The sequence below is a fragment of the Dama dama genome, chromosome 25, assembly GCF_033118175.1.
Source record: "Dama dama isolate Ldn47 chromosome 25, ASM3311817v1, whole genome shotgun sequence".
Classification (NCBI taxonomy): domain Eukaryota; kingdom Metazoa; phylum Chordata; class Mammalia; order Artiodactyla; family Cervidae; genus Dama; species Dama dama.
In genome coordinates, this window is record NC_083705.1 from 15,260,831 (window position 1) to 15,279,067 (window position 18,237).

At 39.5% G+C, this 18,237-nt stretch overlaps 1 protein-coding gene across 1 annotated transcript in view; it reads right to left on the minus strand.

The window, feature by feature from the left end:
* The window catches only part of HEXB (hexosaminidase subunit beta), a 31,961-nt gene that overhangs the window by 2,133 nt on the left and 11,591 nt on the right, over positions 1 to 18,237 (minus strand). Inside the window, exons 3-10 of the mRNA XM_061129537.1 lie at positions 17,444 to 17,509; positions 11,621 to 11,667; positions 11,247 to 11,357; positions 7,624 to 7,725; positions 5,628 to 5,757; positions 3,769 to 3,949; positions 3,061 to 3,147; positions 725 to 797 (exon numbers count right to left, since the gene is read on the minus strand). Of these exons, the coding sequence (XP_060985520.1) occupies positions 725 to 797; positions 3,061 to 3,147; positions 3,769 to 3,949; positions 5,628 to 5,757; positions 7,624 to 7,725; positions 11,247 to 11,357; positions 11,621 to 11,667; positions 17,444 to 17,509 (797 nt within the window). The remainder of the gene's footprint in view (positions 1 to 724; positions 798 to 3,060; positions 3,148 to 3,768; positions 3,950 to 5,627; positions 5,758 to 7,623; positions 7,726 to 11,246; positions 11,358 to 11,620; positions 11,668 to 17,443; positions 17,510 to 18,237) is intronic.

An 18,237-nucleotide genomic window follows, 5' to 3' on the forward strand; every position in this document is an offset into this window, starting at 1 on the left:
TAACTCTTTAAGATCCTTGACAAAGCAACGTTTTCTTCTTTCCCCTTTCTTCTTTAAGGTAATATCTAATGCTATTTGTAATAAGGACTTGGACATTTCATCAAACCTTAAGGTTTGATATTTAACTTTTTACCTTTTGTCAATATACAATACCATGTGGGTATAATGAATTGAAGCTTTAGTCCCATTTGTACACACTATTTTACTTTGGAACTTAGAGGATGCCACTAACCCTTTTGGAAAGATAATACAAGTAGCTGGACTTTCAAATTTTCAGTTGCCCCAAAGGAAAATAAAGAATTCTGATTATGTCAGAGAGAAATGCCATTTAAAATAAAAAGTGTACTTGACAGTGATACTTAAAACGAAGGTTACCTTAACAGCAGTAAAGACTCATTCTTATCTGTTTGTTCTGCCCTTCTGAAAAACGGAACATTTTTCAAAGTACTTCAATTTGTTACTAAGAATGAGACGGAGAGGGAGGAGGGGAGATGGGAGAGATGAGAGGAGGCAGCACTGAAGAATGAAGTAAATGGAAGAAATCAAATAAACACCATGATCATTGGTGTCAGCGTGCGGCTCTTGCCTAACCGCAGGTTAAACCGAAAGGTAAGTTGACTTCCCCCAACATTACAGGGAAAGCTTAGAGTTCCTTCCATCCAAGGTGTTAAGAGTATTAGGTCTCATATTATCAGAGCCACACGCAGTATTAGTAACCTCTCACCTTGCCTTCATCATCATAAACCTCTTGCCAGACTATGGATCTTTTGTTCATGGCTGAAATCATATCCAAAACCCTACCATTGAAAAAAATTACAAAGTTATTTCAGATCACAAACTTAGCAATGTGTGTAAAGAATGCACATTTTATACCAAAGACTGCAACACTGACAGATGCCTTTCAGTATGCGCATGCGAAGCTGCTTCTGTGTCCGACTGTCTGCGACCCCATGGACTGTAGCCCACCAGGTCCTCTGTCCATGGGATTCTCCAGGCAAGAATACTGGAGTGGGTTGCCATTCCCTCCTCCAGGGAATCTTCCCAACTCAGAAATCGACCCCATGTCTCTTGGGTCTCCTGCATTGGCAGGCAGGTTCTTTACCACTAGCGCCACCTGGGAAGCCTTTCAGTACAACCCAACTTTATAGCAGAACAAGCTAAGTTTGGTGGTGACCCCTGTGGTTCTTTCTGACACAACAGGAAGGTTCAACAGTCATTTGCAGAATGAATCAGCTAAGCATGCCCCAAAGATAGGACGATGTGGCAATTCACAAGGAAGTGTACAAACAGCAATCCTGGATAATCTCATGAGTACCTTAGAATAAAGGAAACTAGAAACCGTCCTGTGACAGCACCTAAGTAACTTCCAACAGTGCTGACAGTCAATTCACAGATTATCTCCTGATATTCAGACAACGCTGGGTGTTATGCAGGATTAAAAAAAAAAAGTCAAGAAAATCAGACTGCATCATGCAAAAGGCTAAACAGGAAAAGGCTAGAATCTGGACCTGCTCAATGCAGGGGTTGGCAAACTACCCTGCAGAATGTTTTTGTGTGGCTCATGAGCTGAGAATGGTGTTTATATTTGTAAAGTGAAAGTCGCTCAGTCGTGTCCGACTCTTTGCAACCCCACTGACTATACAGTCCATAGAATTCTCCACACCAGAATGTTAGAGTAGATAGGCTTTCCCTTCTCCAAGGGATCTTCCCAACCCAGGGATCAAACCCAGGTCTCCTGCATTGCTGGTGGATTCTTTACCAGCTGAGCCCCAAGGAAGCCCCTTTTTACATTGGTAAAGTGAACTGAAGTCGCTCAGTTGTATCCCCCTCTTTGCAACCCGTGGTAAAGCGCACTTTAAAAAATATTTTTAAAGTATGCAGCATGCTTGCTAAGTCATGGCTAACTCTTTGCGACCCCATGGACTGTAGCCCACCATGCTCCTCTGTCCATGGGATTGTCCAGGCAAGAATACCCGAGTAGGTTATGATTTACTCTTCCGGGGGATCTTCCTGACCCAGGGATCAAACCCACATCTCATGCACTGCAGGCAGATTCTTCACCGCTGAGCCATCGGGGAAGCTGATTAAACCACATGTGCCCCATGAAGTCGCCAACACTTACTATCTGGCTCTTTACAAAATAAGTTTACTACTCTTTACCAAAGGGCAGCACTGTCGGGTAGATCTTTATCTGCAGGGATGGAAATGTTCTATGTGTGCACTTTCCAATATGGTAGCACTAGTCACATCTAGCTGTTGGCTGCAGAGCATGTGAAATGTGGCTAATGTGACTGAGGAACTGAGTTTTTAATTTTCTTCAAGTACAATTTAAATACAAACAGCCACATGTGGTTGTGGCTGCCATACCAGATAGCACAGGTATAAAGTAAAAGCAGCGCTGGAGTTGACAAAATGAATTCCAGGAGCTAGACGGTGACGAAGCCTTCACAGGGTAGCCTGGGTTTTCAGGTGAGCTCACAGAACAGGTAACCATTACCACCCTATGTCTCAACCGTTACTGCAGAAGGATTAGAGTCACCATGTTACTGATTTAGAGAAAATAATGGGTACTGCACCCTCCTTTATGATTTTTATCTGTACTTTGTGTAACAAAGATTATAACATGTACACTTTGAAAAGGAATGGAGAGAAAATGAGAATATAAAATAGTACTAAATAAGAGCTTCAGTTCAATCACTCAGTCGTGTCCGACTCTCTGTGACCCCATGGACTGCTGCACATCAGGCTTCCCTGTCCATCACTAAATCCCAGAGTACTCAAACTCATGTCCACCGAGTTGGTGATGCCATCCAACCATCTCACCCTCTGTCTTCTCCTCCCGCCTTCAATCTTTCCCAGCATCAGGGTCTTTTCAAATGAGTCAGCTCTTCTCATCAGGTGGCCAAAGTACTGGAGTTTCAGCTTCAACATCAGTCCTTCCAGTGAATATTCAGAACTGATTTCCTTTAATATGGACTGGTTGGACCTCCTAAATAAGAGCTTAAACTTTTACAAAAGGCACTGATCAAATAAAAACAAGTAGGCTTTCAAGTAACTTACATCTGCATATAGAAAGATTGTAGTTTCTTAAAATTTTTGCCAAAGCCTTTGTTCATCATGAAATTCAGGACTGCTGGATTGGACTCCCTTAAACAGAAACAGTGATTAAAATTTCATTAAAAGTTCAATATGCCCAATCTTTTTAAAGCAACATATATCCCCAACATCATTTATACACACGGAAATGTATTAAAGTTGTAAAGAGTAAAATAAGCCCAATTATGCCTAAAATAAGCCTAATTATACCTAAAAAATAAGCCTAAAATTTAATTATGAGTTATCTTACCTTTCCACTGCAAATAATTTTTTTAGAAGGTGATATCCTGTAAAAATGGCTTTCCCTAAACTCCCATGTCTTTCTTCCATCTCAGGCTATTTGCACAGAAGACTTTCACTAGAAAAATCTCTCCCACTTAATCAATACCCTCTTCACTAAAGCTATTCTTGTTCTGTATTTAGTTTTTTTTTAATCCCCATTTTCTTCTGCATCTTAATTCTTCCTACAGGCTTCTGTCAATAGCATCCATATGCAAATTATGTAAACAATTCACCCTCTTAGGAGTTGTGCTGCTAGATTAACACCTCACAGAGATGTTCCCCCAAGTCTTCCCTTTTCACATGGACACCTCTACACTTACTTCAAAGATAACAGGTTTTAAAAAGGGGCGGGGGTGGGGTGGGGTGGGGGCAGTTAACAGATTTTCATACCAACAATCAAAATTTACTTCATCTCCTCCCAGATGAATGAACTCATCTGGAAACACAATACTAATTTCTTTGAAAAGTTTAGACAGGAAGCTGTAAGTTGAATTCAAAATAGGGTTTATAGGTCCAAAGGTCCCAGATGGCTCTGTTGCATGATAACATGGAGTCAGGATGTCTTTCTGGCCTAGAAGGAAACATGGAGAATCTTTGCTGAAGTAGTAGTTCAGTCACAAAGACAAGACTTTGCACATGATTATATTACTTTATTTTGTTGAAGATATATGTAAGAGATTTTATACAGAAAAAGATAAGCGTGTTTACTAAGAGTTACTTTGGTAATTTCTTCAGATAAGAAAAGGGAGAATTAATTTCTGAATACTGCCCCTGTCCCACTTTCTTTCCATTTCCATCAGCCTCTCTGAGATTTTATCCCATGTCAAATACTATCTCAAATATTAAGGGCTCCCAAATCTTCAGCTTGCCCCAATCCTTTTCCGCAAGTTTCAAACTGTATTTCAAATTCCCTGCCGAACACAATTAGCTTCACTTCAAATATACTCCAACAGGGCTTCCCCGGTGGGTCAGAGGAAGAGAATCTGCCTGCCAACGCAGGAGACACAGGTTCGATCCCTGGTCTGGGAAGATCCCGTATGCGGAGCAAGTAAGCCCGTGCGCCACAACCCCCGAGCCCGCCTGCCGCAACCAGGGAAAAGCCTGCATAGCACAAAGACCCAGCACAACCCAAATAAATAAAATTAAAAAAAAATACAATCTAACAGAAACCACAGTCTCTGCCCCAAACTCCTTCTGCAGCTTCCCAATTTCCACATTCTGGTCCACGAGCCCCCATCCCACCGAGTCTCTCGTCCCCTCCTGCTGGAGTCAGCCAGTCGCCAAGTTTTGGAGATGAGAAGTCTCTGAATGAGATGTTCTATAACTTGCCCAAGGTCACTCAGTTTATAAATGTGAGAAAATGAAAAGTGAAAGTGCTAAGTTGCTCATTCGTGTCCGAATCTTTGCAACCCATGGACTGTAGCCTGCCAGAGTCCTCTGTCCACAGAATTCTCCAGGCAAGAATACTGGAGTGGGTTGCCATGCCCTTCTCCAAGGGATCTTCACCTCCCAGGGATAAAACCTGGGTCTCCAGCATTGCAGGCAGATTCTTACCATCTGAGCCAGCAGGGAAGCCTAAGTGCCAGAAGCAGGACTCCAGACCTAGGCAGTCTAGCTCCAGAAACAGTTCTTAAGCACCCAGCAGTGAAGAATCCACCTGCAATGCAGGAGACCCCGGTTTGATTCCTGAATTGGAAAGATCCCCTGGAGGCCCTTCTCCAGTACTACCCACTGGAGACAGGCTACCACTGCAGTACTCATCCGCTTCCCTGTGGCTCAGATGGTAAAGAATTCACCTGCAATGCGGGTTCAATCAGGGGTTGGGAAGATCCGCTGGAGAAGGGCATGGCGACTCTCATGCACTGTCCTCCAGCTAAATGCCTTTCCTGCTATTCCCGCAACCAGAAACATGAATATGTTCTTTGATCTCTCAACAACATTTTAGGTGTTACTTAGCTCACTGCTTAAATGTAACTGTTTAACTCACATATCACATTCTACTTGTAATCATTTCTTGTTTTCTTTTATCCCTTGTGTTTATACTTTAGGCAATGCCTAGATACAGCCACCTGCTCACAATGGACATATAATAGTTACTGAATTACAACCATCAATAGTGCTACCTTTGTGCAAATCACAAGTAATAACAAAATAAGCAAACACCAAGTCACAAAATAAGCAAACACCAAGTCGTGAGACGCAGGAGCACACATGTTCACTTTTCTCGACTCATAAAGCACACTCCTTACCTTTTCCCCAAGACGCCGTGTGTCCAGGGCTATCAAATTCTGGCAGGACGCGAATCCCTCGTAATCGGGCATATTCCATCACTGTACGGACATCGTTTGGTGTATAAACATGAGACAAAGAATAGCTTCCCTGTAAAAGTCACATTTATTAAAATTAAAATGTATGAGCTGTTTACAGTTCTGTTTGTACTTTGATATCTGCCAGCAGACTTTTCAGGTGTCACGAAGTATTAAAGTCTTATGTGATGTTGGATGACTCCTTTAAATTATCTGTTTACTGTATCTTATCAGTAAGCTCTCAGCACACTTTGGGTTAATTTCAGATTTAATGACAGAACTATCTATCTCTACCAGCACCTTGTTTTAGCAATGTCTGCCATCATACTATTTCTACCTCATGTGACTGTGTAACAAAACAGAAATAGAATGTTCAACTCCAAGGTGAAAATTCCTAATATATTGCCCTTGTCAGTTTTAGAATCAAAATTCACACATTATTACAAAACATAGCTGTTGGCGTTCAAGATCACTTTAATTACTGCCAGCAGCAAAAATTCCCCTTGAGATGCCCTGATTTTTTTCTTTTAATTAAAGATTACCTTTGGTTCTGTCTTATGTACTTGAAAAATTAGAACTCAGTATCAGTGGTAAATAAAGGTCCATTCAAAGTGTTACTATGGCACATCTCTCAAGGTATAAATATATAAATATAAATAAATGCTCAACTCCTTAAAAAGTAGTCTTGCCTTCCCCAACCCCAACAACAAATCTGTATTGAATTAAGACCCGATCTAAGTTTATAGCAAATACAGGGGACAGAAGAATAAATTGACACTGGAAAGGCAATCAACAAAACCCAGATTGTGGAAAACTACAGGACAAATTGAACTTCGTTTCCTCAATGAAAATAATAAATTAAAAGAAAAATAAAAAGACATGGTCAGGGATGGGCACCCATAGATCAAAAGAGAACAGATATATTAACTAATCACAATGTATGGAGTTTATTTGCATCCCACTGCAAATAAAAAATTTTTTTAAAAGAAAAAGGCTCTTGGGGAAACATGAATAATGATTGGCTATCTGGCTTATTACTAAATTTTTAGCTGTGATAATGAGTTATTTTTAAACAGGCCTTTTTTACTAATAAGAGATGATGTCTGAGATTACCTTCAAAATAATGGTGGAGGGGATATAGGTGTTGTAGGATTGGCCATTACTTGATTATTGAAGCTGAGTGATGAGGAAATGGGAATTCATTAAATTCTACTTCTGTATATGTTTGAAGCTTTCCATATCAAAAGCAAACAACAACAGGAGTGCTGCTAGGATTTCAATCCAAACTACATCAAAACTTTAAGGAAAGCTTCAGAATTGTGACCAGAGGCCTCATCTAGGGTCTTGGCTCTGCCCCTTCATAACTACAACTCTGCATGACACAGGCAGCCTCTCTTGCCGTCAGTGACCAGCTCTGTAGCACAGGGGATCCAGTGAGACGGTGCAAGGCTTGCTCCCCGCTTCACTGGTCTATAATTCAGTCAGTTTGAACACTTCTAACACTACCATTATTTTCTACGAAGAAGCCATTATCTCTGAAGATTCCCTACTTCATACAGTTTTTTAGAGAGAAAAGTTGTCATTTATAGAATTGAGAACAATTCTGTTTAAAACACTTATACAGTTCGGCTACTTGATAAATATAATTATTTAACTTTATGTTAATCACAAAGGCTTCAGGTCTCCTACATCCATTAAGCTTTTAAATTTTTATTTGTATAGCCCCATAAATGTTTACATTTATGATAACAATTACAAAAGCAGACCAGTTTTGTGGACCTAAAATGCTCAGCAATAGTGTATTAAAAATTTTAAACCACGAATATCTAACTTTTACACCTAAATTCTATCCATAATAAGAAACATTTAAGCTGCAAACTTCTAAGGAAACCATACCCAAAACTTTTGTACACCAACAACAATAACATGAATTACTCACTTTATTGCTTAATTCAGGAAAAGTGATGCTCTGATAAGGGAAAGACTGGTCATCCACGATGTGCCAGTGGAGAACATTAAACTTATTAAAAGCCATGGCATCCTGCAAGCGAACAGGTTGAAAATTTATACACCTTTAAACCACAATGAGATTATCAACTCATACCTGTCAGAATGGCTATCATCAAAAAGGACACAACAAATGTTGCTGGGAATGTGGAGAAAAGGGAGCCCTCGTAAACTCCTGATGGGAATGTACATTGGTACAGTCAACAGTTTGGAGGTTTCTCAAAAGACTAAAAATAAAAGTTACCGTATGACCCAGCAATTCCACCTCTTGGTATACATACCCCCCAAAAACAAAAAAACTAATCTGAAAAGATAGACATGCACCCCAGTGTTCATAGCTGCATCATTTACAATTGCCAAGATACAGAAGCAACCTACGTGTTCATGAGCAGATGAATGGGTAAAGATGTAGTGTATGTATATACAATGGGATTCTACTCTGCAATAGAAAAGAATGAAATTTTGCTATCTACGAGATGGATGGACTTGGAGGACATTGTACCAAGTAAAGTAAGTCAGACAGAGAAAGATAAAAACTGTGATATCACTTATATGTGGAATCTATAAACATACAACCAACTAGTGACTATAATAGAAAAAAGCAGACTCACAGAAAGGACAAACCCAGTGGGGAGAGGAAAGGGAAAAATAATTACATACCATAGATATACATTCCAATTTATTAATACTTAGTATATCCAGGATTGTTTCCAATGTGTCTGTTTCCTTTTAAAATTTCTTTTCAACAAGGGAAGGATGTGAAGAAGTATAAATTTCTTTTCACTTTTCAAAAAGCCTATACATAATTCATACCATAAATTAAAACTTTAACTTTGCCCTACCGGAAGAGAGCCAGCTCATAAATTCCCAGTAGTTCTTGGCTACCACTACTGTGTTGTTTGGGAATAGAGCAGAGGAAAAATGGGATTTACAATTCCCACAGTACTGAGATTTGAGTGCCAACTCTTTCTTACAAATGAAAGAAATTCAGTACACAAACAGCACAAATCCAATTAACATTCTCAGAAATTTGGGGGCACTGACACTGATTTTATGTACAACCTGGAGGAGTAAACAATATAATACGTATATAAAATATAAAAGATGATATGAAGGAAATAGAAAATAAGCAGAGAGACTTTCCCTATCAGAGAAGCAGAACATACAGCCTCCCTCCTCACGATGGGGCAAGGTAGCAAAGCAGGAAGGCCCTCTTCCTCACCTCCTGCCATAAACACAGCAAAATTACTATTAAGAGTAATTATTGATGAGAAGCACCTGAAACCTAACAGAAACGATTTCTTCACAACTCAAGATATAAAGATGGAAACACAAGGAGACAAGTAGGTGGGTCAAGACCCACAGTCCTGGGCAGATGACCACAAGTGGGAGGCGAACACAGTTGCAGAGGTTCTCCCCAAAGGGGTGAATCCGAGCCCATATCAGGCTCTGCAAACCGGGGGGTCCAACACTGGGACAGTGAGCCCCCCAAAACTTCTAGCATTGAAAGCCAGCAGGACTTGAATATGGGAGAGCTGAAGGGCTACAAGACACAGATTGTGCTTTTCAAATTTCACGGGCTCTTAGGCCCGCTCTTTCAAGGCGGAGGCAGTAATTTTTAAGAAGCCTGGGTCAGAACTACTTGCTGATCTTAGCCTCCCAGAGAGGCAGGAGACAACTGGGAATCCCCCTGGGAACAAAAGCACTAGAGGGAGCCATTCTGGGGGGCTTGCTGACCCTGGTGATGTCATCTGCTATTTTGGAGTCCTCCCTCTAGACTGTCAGCACCAGACACCTAACTGCCCATCAACAGGCCAGCGCCAGTCCCCTAAGCCAGTCCCACAGGCAGCTGCCCCAGGGCCCAGCTCTGCCCACCCATGGAGCAGCAGCCCCCACAGGGGGCAGGGCCTGTTATATATGACCCTTATGGTGACTACAAACCAAACACCTATTAATAGGTACACACACAAAGGAAGGAATCCAAACCAACACTAAAGATAGCCATCACATGGCAAGGGAAGAGAGCAAAAAGATAAAAGGAACGAAAAGGAACTATGGAAACAACCCAAAACAATGAACAAAATGGCAGTACATATAGATCCATCAGTGATAACTTTAAATGTGAATAGACTAAGTTCTCCAATCAGAACAGAGTAGACTCAGCCATAAAAAAATGAAATCTTGCCATTGTGACAACACGGGTAAATCTAGAGGATATTATGTTAAATACATCAGAGCTACATCACAGAAAGACAAATACCAAGGACCTCTCTCATCTGAAACCTAAAAAGCAAAGTGAAACAAAAACAGACTCAAATACAGAGAGTGGTTGCCAGGAGGGTAAGGGGGTGGGTGAAAATAGGTGAAGAGGATTATGAGGAACAAAGCTCCAGAAACACGATAAATAAACCCTGGGAAGGTAATAATATTGTGATAACTATATGGGGATAGATGGATACCAGACTTATCCTGGTGGTCACTCCATAACGTACGCTAATGTCAAACCATGATTTAGTATACCTGGAACTAATAGAATATTGTATGTCAACTACATTTCAATAGAAAAAGAATCATATGTTAATTCATTCTTCAAGTCTAAAATGAGATAAATGGGACATAAAAATTTATGTCAGTCTTTGGTAAATGAGATTATGGGATCACCATTTTATGTATATCTGTGTTCAAACTTTTTTTTACACTAAGCCTATATTTCTTTCACTAAAAATTACAATAATGACTTTTGAAGGAAAAAATCAAAGTTTAAATGTAAATGTAAAAATAACTTTTTTATAACAGGCTATGTTCATAAATGATTCGGCGAAGGTACAGGAAAACTACCTGATCCTCACAAACTGACAGTGATGGGAGGGATGAACCCATAAAGCATCAGTAAGAGGAGAGAGTTACGTCAACGCTGCTTCCCAGCGCCCTCCACCCGAGGTTCTGTATTTCTTTGGAACACTTTCTTAGTTACAAAGCTGCTCTCAGATTCCTTTCTAGGCCACTTAAAAAAAGCAGTAAGTGGAGGTCACAAAATTAAAGGTCCGCAGCTGGAGATACTGGAGAAGAAAAGAGCAACCCACTCCGGTATTCCTGCCTGGGAAATCCCATGGACAGAGCAGCCTGGGGGCTACAGTCCATGGGGTCACAAGAGTCGGACGGACTAAGTCAACAGCAGCAGCAGCAGCAACCAGAGGTATATATTCCTGATGAAAAGTCTCGACCCATGATTTGACAGTTGAGGTTTACATAGAGGGCCAACAGGCAGCATTATAACTGAGTGTTTTTCTTCACAATGCTGACTGAATCCTGGGTTAGCCTCTCTCCCACCTCAATGAAAACAAGAGGGTGATTCCCGAGGGGAGCCTCCACTTCTCAGCAGAGGAAACATGTATCTCAGGGAAGGGAGGGAAAAGCCCACTGCTTACACTTACTATAAGGAAATAGACTTAGTGTATGGAAATGAATCCCTTGTTCCAACCGGCTCAACAGCACAGTGACCAACATACAGTAACGACATAAAGGAACAGACAATGGAGTTAAACCATTACCTACCAGAGTTTTCAAAATCGTCTTAACGGGCAGAAAGTGTCTAGAGGTATCAATTAAAACTCCTCTATGAGGAAACCTTGGAGAATCTACAATGTTGGATTCATTGGCAATGAACTAAAAGACAAAAGAAAACTTTTATTTATTTTTAGGATTTTCTCAAGTTCAATGATGATTACATCTGTCTATGCAAGTATTGGATAAGAGATTAATTTTACAACCAAACAAAGTGTAAAAACTACATTTACCAGCTAAGAGACACACTTGGGGAGAAGAAACATTCAAGAAGCAATAAATAGCTAAAAAGCTTACATTTTTCCAATAGAATGTTTTATTATGTCTACCCAATAATTTAAATAACATACAATAATCATACTTACAGCCCCATAAGAATCTTGATAAATCAACTGGCTAAAGGTTTCTAAACCTGAGGAAGATAAAATTTATAATTTATTGCATTAATTTATAAAGGAGAAAAGATATATTATCCAAACATAGAACCATAACCAGAAAAGGCAAATAAAATTAAGTATGTTACATTCTGTAACATTCTCCAAAATAAAAGCTTGATTTAAAAAAATCCCTGTTGTTATCAAAAAAAAAAAAAAAAAAAAGCTTCATTGTATCCATACCCGTGTTTGTGTTTGAATGATAAACAGAAAAAATAGTGATTTAAGAAAATAAAATTCCAGTTCCTTAATAAATTTATAGCGTTATAAGAAAGACTTTTCATAATAAAATATTATAGGCACTTTAGAGGGTATTGAGATAGTCAATTCCTCGGCAGGGTGATAAGAAGTCCAGGGGGTCCCCCTGAGGAGAGAGGGGCCTGGGGTTCTCAAGGAGGAGGAAAGGACAAACTTTTTTTTTCCCTCTACATTCCTTAGTCTTAATCACATAAAAAGATTTTTTTCTTTAAGCCTGGAACTCACGATTACACAACATATAACTCAGTTTAAACTCTGTACTAGGGATTATATAACAACAATGTATCCTGCTTCAGGACAGTTTCTCCTTCCTGAAAACCTTCTGACTAATCCTGGTCTGGTAGGATCTTTCTATTGTTAAATTCTAATCCTGTTATCCTAAAATGTAAATTGTGGGAGTGGGTCTGGTAAAATTTTTACAACTTTGAGACATTCTTTTGATTTATTGTAAAAAACTAATTCTGCTTTATTGACTATGCCAAAGCCTTTGACTGTGTGGATTGCAATAAATTGGAAAATTCTGAAAGAGATGGGAATACCAGACCACCGGCCTGCCTCTTGAGAAACCTGGATTCAGGTGAGGAAGCAACAGTGAGAACTGGACATGGAACAACAAACTGGTTCCAAATAGGAAAAGGAGTACGTCAAGGCTGTATATTGTCACCCTGCTTATTTAACTTATATGCAGAGTACATCATGAGAAACGCTGGGCTGGAAGAAGCACAAGCTGGAATCAAGATTGCCAGGAGAAATATCAGTAACCTTAGATATGCAGATGACACCACCCTTATGGCAGAAAGTGAAGAGGAACTAAAAAGCCTCTTGATGAAAGTGAAAGAGGAGAATGAAAAAGTTGGCTTAAAGCTCAACATTCAGAAAACTAAGATCATGGCATCTAGTCCCATCACTTCATGGGAAATAGATGGGGAAACAGTGGAAACAGTGTCAGACTTTATTTTTTTGGGCTCCAAAATCACTGCAGATGGTGATTGCAGCCATCAAATTAAAAAACGCTTACTCCTCGGAAGGAAAGTCGTGACCAACCTAGATAACATATTAAAAAGCAAAGACATTACTTTGCCATCAAAGGTCTGTCTAGTCAAGGCTATGGTTTTTCCAGTAGTCATGTATGGATGTGAGAGTTGGACTGTGAAGAAAGCTGAGCGCCAAAGAATTGATGCTTTTGAACTGTGGTGTTGGAGAAGACTCTTGAGAGTCCCTTGGACTGCAAGGAGATCCAACCAGTCCATTGTAAAGGAGGTCAGTCCTGGGTGTTCATTGGAAGGACTGATGCTGAAGCTGAAACTCCAGTACTTTGGCCACCTCATGTGAAGAGTTGACTCATTGGAAAAGACCCTAATGCTGGGAAGGATTGGGGGCAGGAAGAGAAGGGGACGACAGAAGATGAGATGGCTGGATGGCATCACAGACTCGATGGACAGGAGTTTGAGTAAACTCCAGGAGTTGGTGATGGACAGGGAGGCCTGGCGTGCTGCGATTCATGGGATCGCAGAGTTGGACACGACTGAGCGACTTAACTGAACTGAATAATTTTAAAAGTATATAACTCCCTTGGTAACAGTAGCGAGGCGGTACTCTCTGTCCAAAAACTCCGTTACACGAAAGCTCTTGAGTGATCAAGCCTGGTCCATGGTCCCGAAGCTAAATCTTCTTTCGTGATTAGAGATCCAACACCCTTCACCATAAGCTATCAGTACCTAAACTTAACAGAGGCTGAGAGGCTCAGGAAACACCATGAAACCAGAAAGGCTCAAATTAGACAGTGTTTTATTTATAGCTGCAGACTTTTTTATTCATGTGCACTGTTCCCTGTTATAGGCCAATTCCTTTATCTAGCCTTGACTTTACCAAAATTCATGATTCTAGCTGACAACTATATTGCCAAGGAAAATTTTAACCTAAGAATACAGGTATACCTTACTTTATTGTACTTCAGTTTCTTGCATTTCACAGATACTGTGTTTTTTACAAATCCAAAGTTTGTGGCAACCCCGTATTGTTAGACGATATCAGTATTTATCACCAATAAAGTATTTTTAAAATGGAGGAGGAAACACAACCAACTCCAGTATTCTTGCCTGGGAAAATTCCATGGACAGAGAGGCCTGGTGGGCTACAGTCCATGGGGTCACAAAGAGTCGGACATGACTTACTGACTAAACAATGAAAACAATTTTTAAATTAAGGTATGTACCTATTTTTAAGACACAATGCTATTGCACTATACTGTTGAAAAACTACAGTATAGTGTAAGCATAACTTTTATACCCACTGGGAAACCAAAAAATTTGTGTGACTCCGTTTATTGAGATAGTCACTTTACTGCAGTGGTCTAGAACCAAACCCACAATATCCCCAACGTTTCCCTGTATTGCAAGCTCAAATAAAAGAGAAGATGTGACAACATACTACAAAAATATGAAAGATCATAAGAGACTAGTATGACCAACTATATGCCAACAAGTTTGACAACTTAGACGAAATGAATGAACTCCTAGAGAGAAAACCTACCAAGACTGAATTACGGAGAAACAGAATCTGAGACTGATTACTAGTAAGGAGATGGTAACAATAATAAAACGTCTCCAACAAACAAAGGCCAGGAGCAGAAGGCTTCACTAGTGAACTCTACCAAACAATAAAAAAGAGTTAATTATTAGGATATGACACCAAAAGCAAAAGAAATAAAAGCAAAAATAAACAAATGGGGTGACACCAAACTAAAAAGCTTCTGCACATCAAAGGAAATCATCAACAAAATGAAAAGGCAATCTACTAAAGGTGAGAAGATACTTGCAAATTATGTATCTATCAAGGGGTTAGTATATAAAGAATTCATACAACTCAATAGCAAAAAGCAAGCAGTCCAATTAAAAAATGGGTAGAAGATTGTGAACAAGTATTTTTTTCAAGGAAGACACATAAAGAGCCAACACGTAAATGAGAAGGTGCTCAACATAACTAACCATCAGGAAAAGGCAAATAAAAACCACAGTGACATATCACCTCACACTTGTTAGAATGGCTATGATCAAAAACACAATAATGACAGCTGTTGGTGAGGATATGCAGTAAAAGGACCCCTTAACACTGTTCATGGGAATATAAACCGGTGAAGCCACTATAGAAAACAACACAGAGGTTCCTAAAAAGCTAAAAATAGAGCTACCACATGATCCAGCAACTCCACTTCTCAGTGTTTATCCAAAGAAAACAAAACACGAAATCCCTCCACCCCAAATATGTGTACCTCTGTGTTCACTGCAGCATTGACTACAATAGCCAAGATATGGAAACAACCCATCCATCAAAGGATGAATGGATAAAGATGTGGGGTGTATATGTGTACAATGGAATACTATTTAGCCACAGAAAGAAGGAAAGCTTGCTTTCTGCAACAACATGGATGAAACTTAAGGCCATTATGCTAAATGAAATAAGACAGAGAAAGACAAATACTGCATGATCTCAATTAGATGTGGAATCTAAAAAAACAATAAACCAGAAGCTCATAAATATAAAAACTAGATTGGTAGTTATTAGAGGCAGGGGTAGGGGGTAGGTAAAATGGGTGAAGGGGATCAAAAAGTACAATCTTTCGTATATACACAAGTCCTAGGGATGTGAGGTACAGCATAGTGACTGTAATTAATAAATATTGTGCTACCTATTTGCAAGTTGCTAAAAACAGTAAATCTCAGAAGTTCTCATCATAAAAAAACTAATTCTCTTCTAACTATGTGCGGTGACGGATGGTAACTAAACTTACCCTGGTGATCATTTTGCATTAAATACAAATATAAAATCATTAGGTTGTAAAACTGAAACAAATATAATGTTATGTCAATTATACCTCAAAAAAATTAGGTAAGAATAAAAAGTTCAAAGTTCCTTTGGCTATGCCTTCCTCCTATCCCCAAATACAGAATAACTTTGGAATTTTCTGTTAAGTACCAGTACACTCAAATATCATTTATGGCACATTTTTTACTTTCAAAGTCTGACAGGAAGCGGAAAATAAAGACTTCCTGGACTAGATTCACAGAACGCTCTCAAAAGTTCCTATGTGGATTAGTGCAGACATCAATAAAGCTCATTTCGCTAACAGGCCCCAGACAAGACAGGCAGACCAGACTGGTAACAGTTTAACATCACATCTCAGTATATGTAAATAATCTAGATGATAATATCTGTAGTTACATTTGCAGTAAGTTATCTATAGCTATTTTCGTGTAATTATTTTGAATAAGATCACAATCATACCATTATTATTATGACTATAAAGCACAGCATTAACAATCATTATTTTATTCTAGATAACACTCAACCAGAGTCAAATCCAAAGGTTTCTCTCCTTTTAATTACTATAACTTTGGCTGGCTAGCTCACATTAAAGAAAATTATTCTTCTCCTTTTTCAAAACCATAGGAATCTGGAAGGCAGTAACACAAAATCTTATCCTCTCAAGAGAAGAGGTCAAAGCAGCTTTTGAACAGCAAAAGTAAATGTCCCAACACCTGAACTTTGAAGTTCAGACTAAAAGTCACAGGAAAAGCTTTTAAGGTTCTTCTCTGCTCACTGCCTCCAATCACTCAGAGTATATTTTTATCTTTTCACAACGTTCCTGCAAACTTTCTTATATTTCTAATTTCACAGGAATTTAAAATGGGGGAAGGGTTCTCTTCTTTTCTAGATCATCATGGTGTGTGTGGTTGACTCTGTTCCTGAACTTCTCTTCTTGAGACTCCCAGGATCAAATGATTCCTGGCCAAGAAACAGAACAATAGTCCAATTCCCCAGTGGATTCAGCTGAAAATGGACAATGAGATCAAGCACAACTCCACTCCTGAAAGGAGACACCGGAGAAGAACCAAGCTGAGTCGATAAGGACTCTCAACTGCCACGGCACATGCATTTATGCTGCACTGAGGTCATGAGCATCTTCTCATATCGAGCAGAAAACATCACCACACATGGAGAGTTCGACATGTTTTATTGGGAACATGATTTTCCTCTTTGCTTTTCTGCTTCTGCACTAATAGACTGGTTCAGAAAAAAATATGAGTATACTGTTGTTCGAATAAATAAATAAAATGCAGAAACGATATGCTTGCGACTGAAGGTGACAAGAGGTGACGGATGATAAACCCAAATCTAATTGGAGCAGATCAGGGCCATTTATAACTCTAAATATTACAGATCAAGAACATCAAGGAATTGCAGCATTATGAATGCGATAACCTTCAAACATTTTAAAAGGTCAAATGATCTTTCATTAAGTGGTATATACAAATGATCTTTCCTTAAGTGGTATATACAGTACTTAATGGAAATTGTTTTGGAAATACCCAACAAATCATTCTACAAAGGGCCCCCAGGAAGCAAAGTTTTGCTATTAATATGCTTGATTTCCCAAAGTGGCAACTGAAACTCTTTCCTCACTAGAAAATAACAATGAAGCTACACAGAACTTACCTCGTAATACTCCCCAAACTCTGTTGGCAGTGAGCGTGGCCACTGGTCCTTTCACAAGTAAATTATCTGTATTGGAAAAAAGAAAAGAATGTTTCTTGTATGGTGACAGATGGTGACATTTTACATTATATACAAATATCAAATCATTATGTTGTAAACCTGAAACTAATATAATGTTATGTCAATTACACCCCAAAAGCCAGGAGAGAATAAGACGTTCTCTGCTTCATCATCACCGACCACGGCCACCACCACTCAGGGTGTGGCGTGACAGCTGGTGACACCTGGGAAAACAGATCTCTCCACAGCTAGTCATCAGGTGACGGTCTTCTGACAGGGTAGCCTTTCCTCAGAAGAACAGAGTCATGAGTTAGGCTTATGTGTAAAAATGTATGGAAATACTGAATCACCATGTTGTGTCAGGGGAATTAACACAGCGTTGTAAGGTAACTGTACTTCAAAAACAAGCAAGCTCGAGAGAGAGAGATCAGACTCTCGGTTACCAGAGGCGGGTAACTGGACAAAGGCAGGCAAAAGGTACTAACTTCTGGTTATAAGATAAATAAGTACAAGGGACGTAATGTACACCGTGATGAACACAGTTAGCACGGCGGATGCCACATGTGAACGTTGTTCAGAGTAAATCATAAGAGTTCTCATCAAGAAAAACCTGTTTTTCTTTCTTTAGTTTTGTATCTATGTGAGATGGACGTGCACTAACTTCCTGTGGTAATCATTTCCCGATGTGAGTCAGTCAGATCGTAACGCTGGGCACCTAGACTTACACGGTGCTG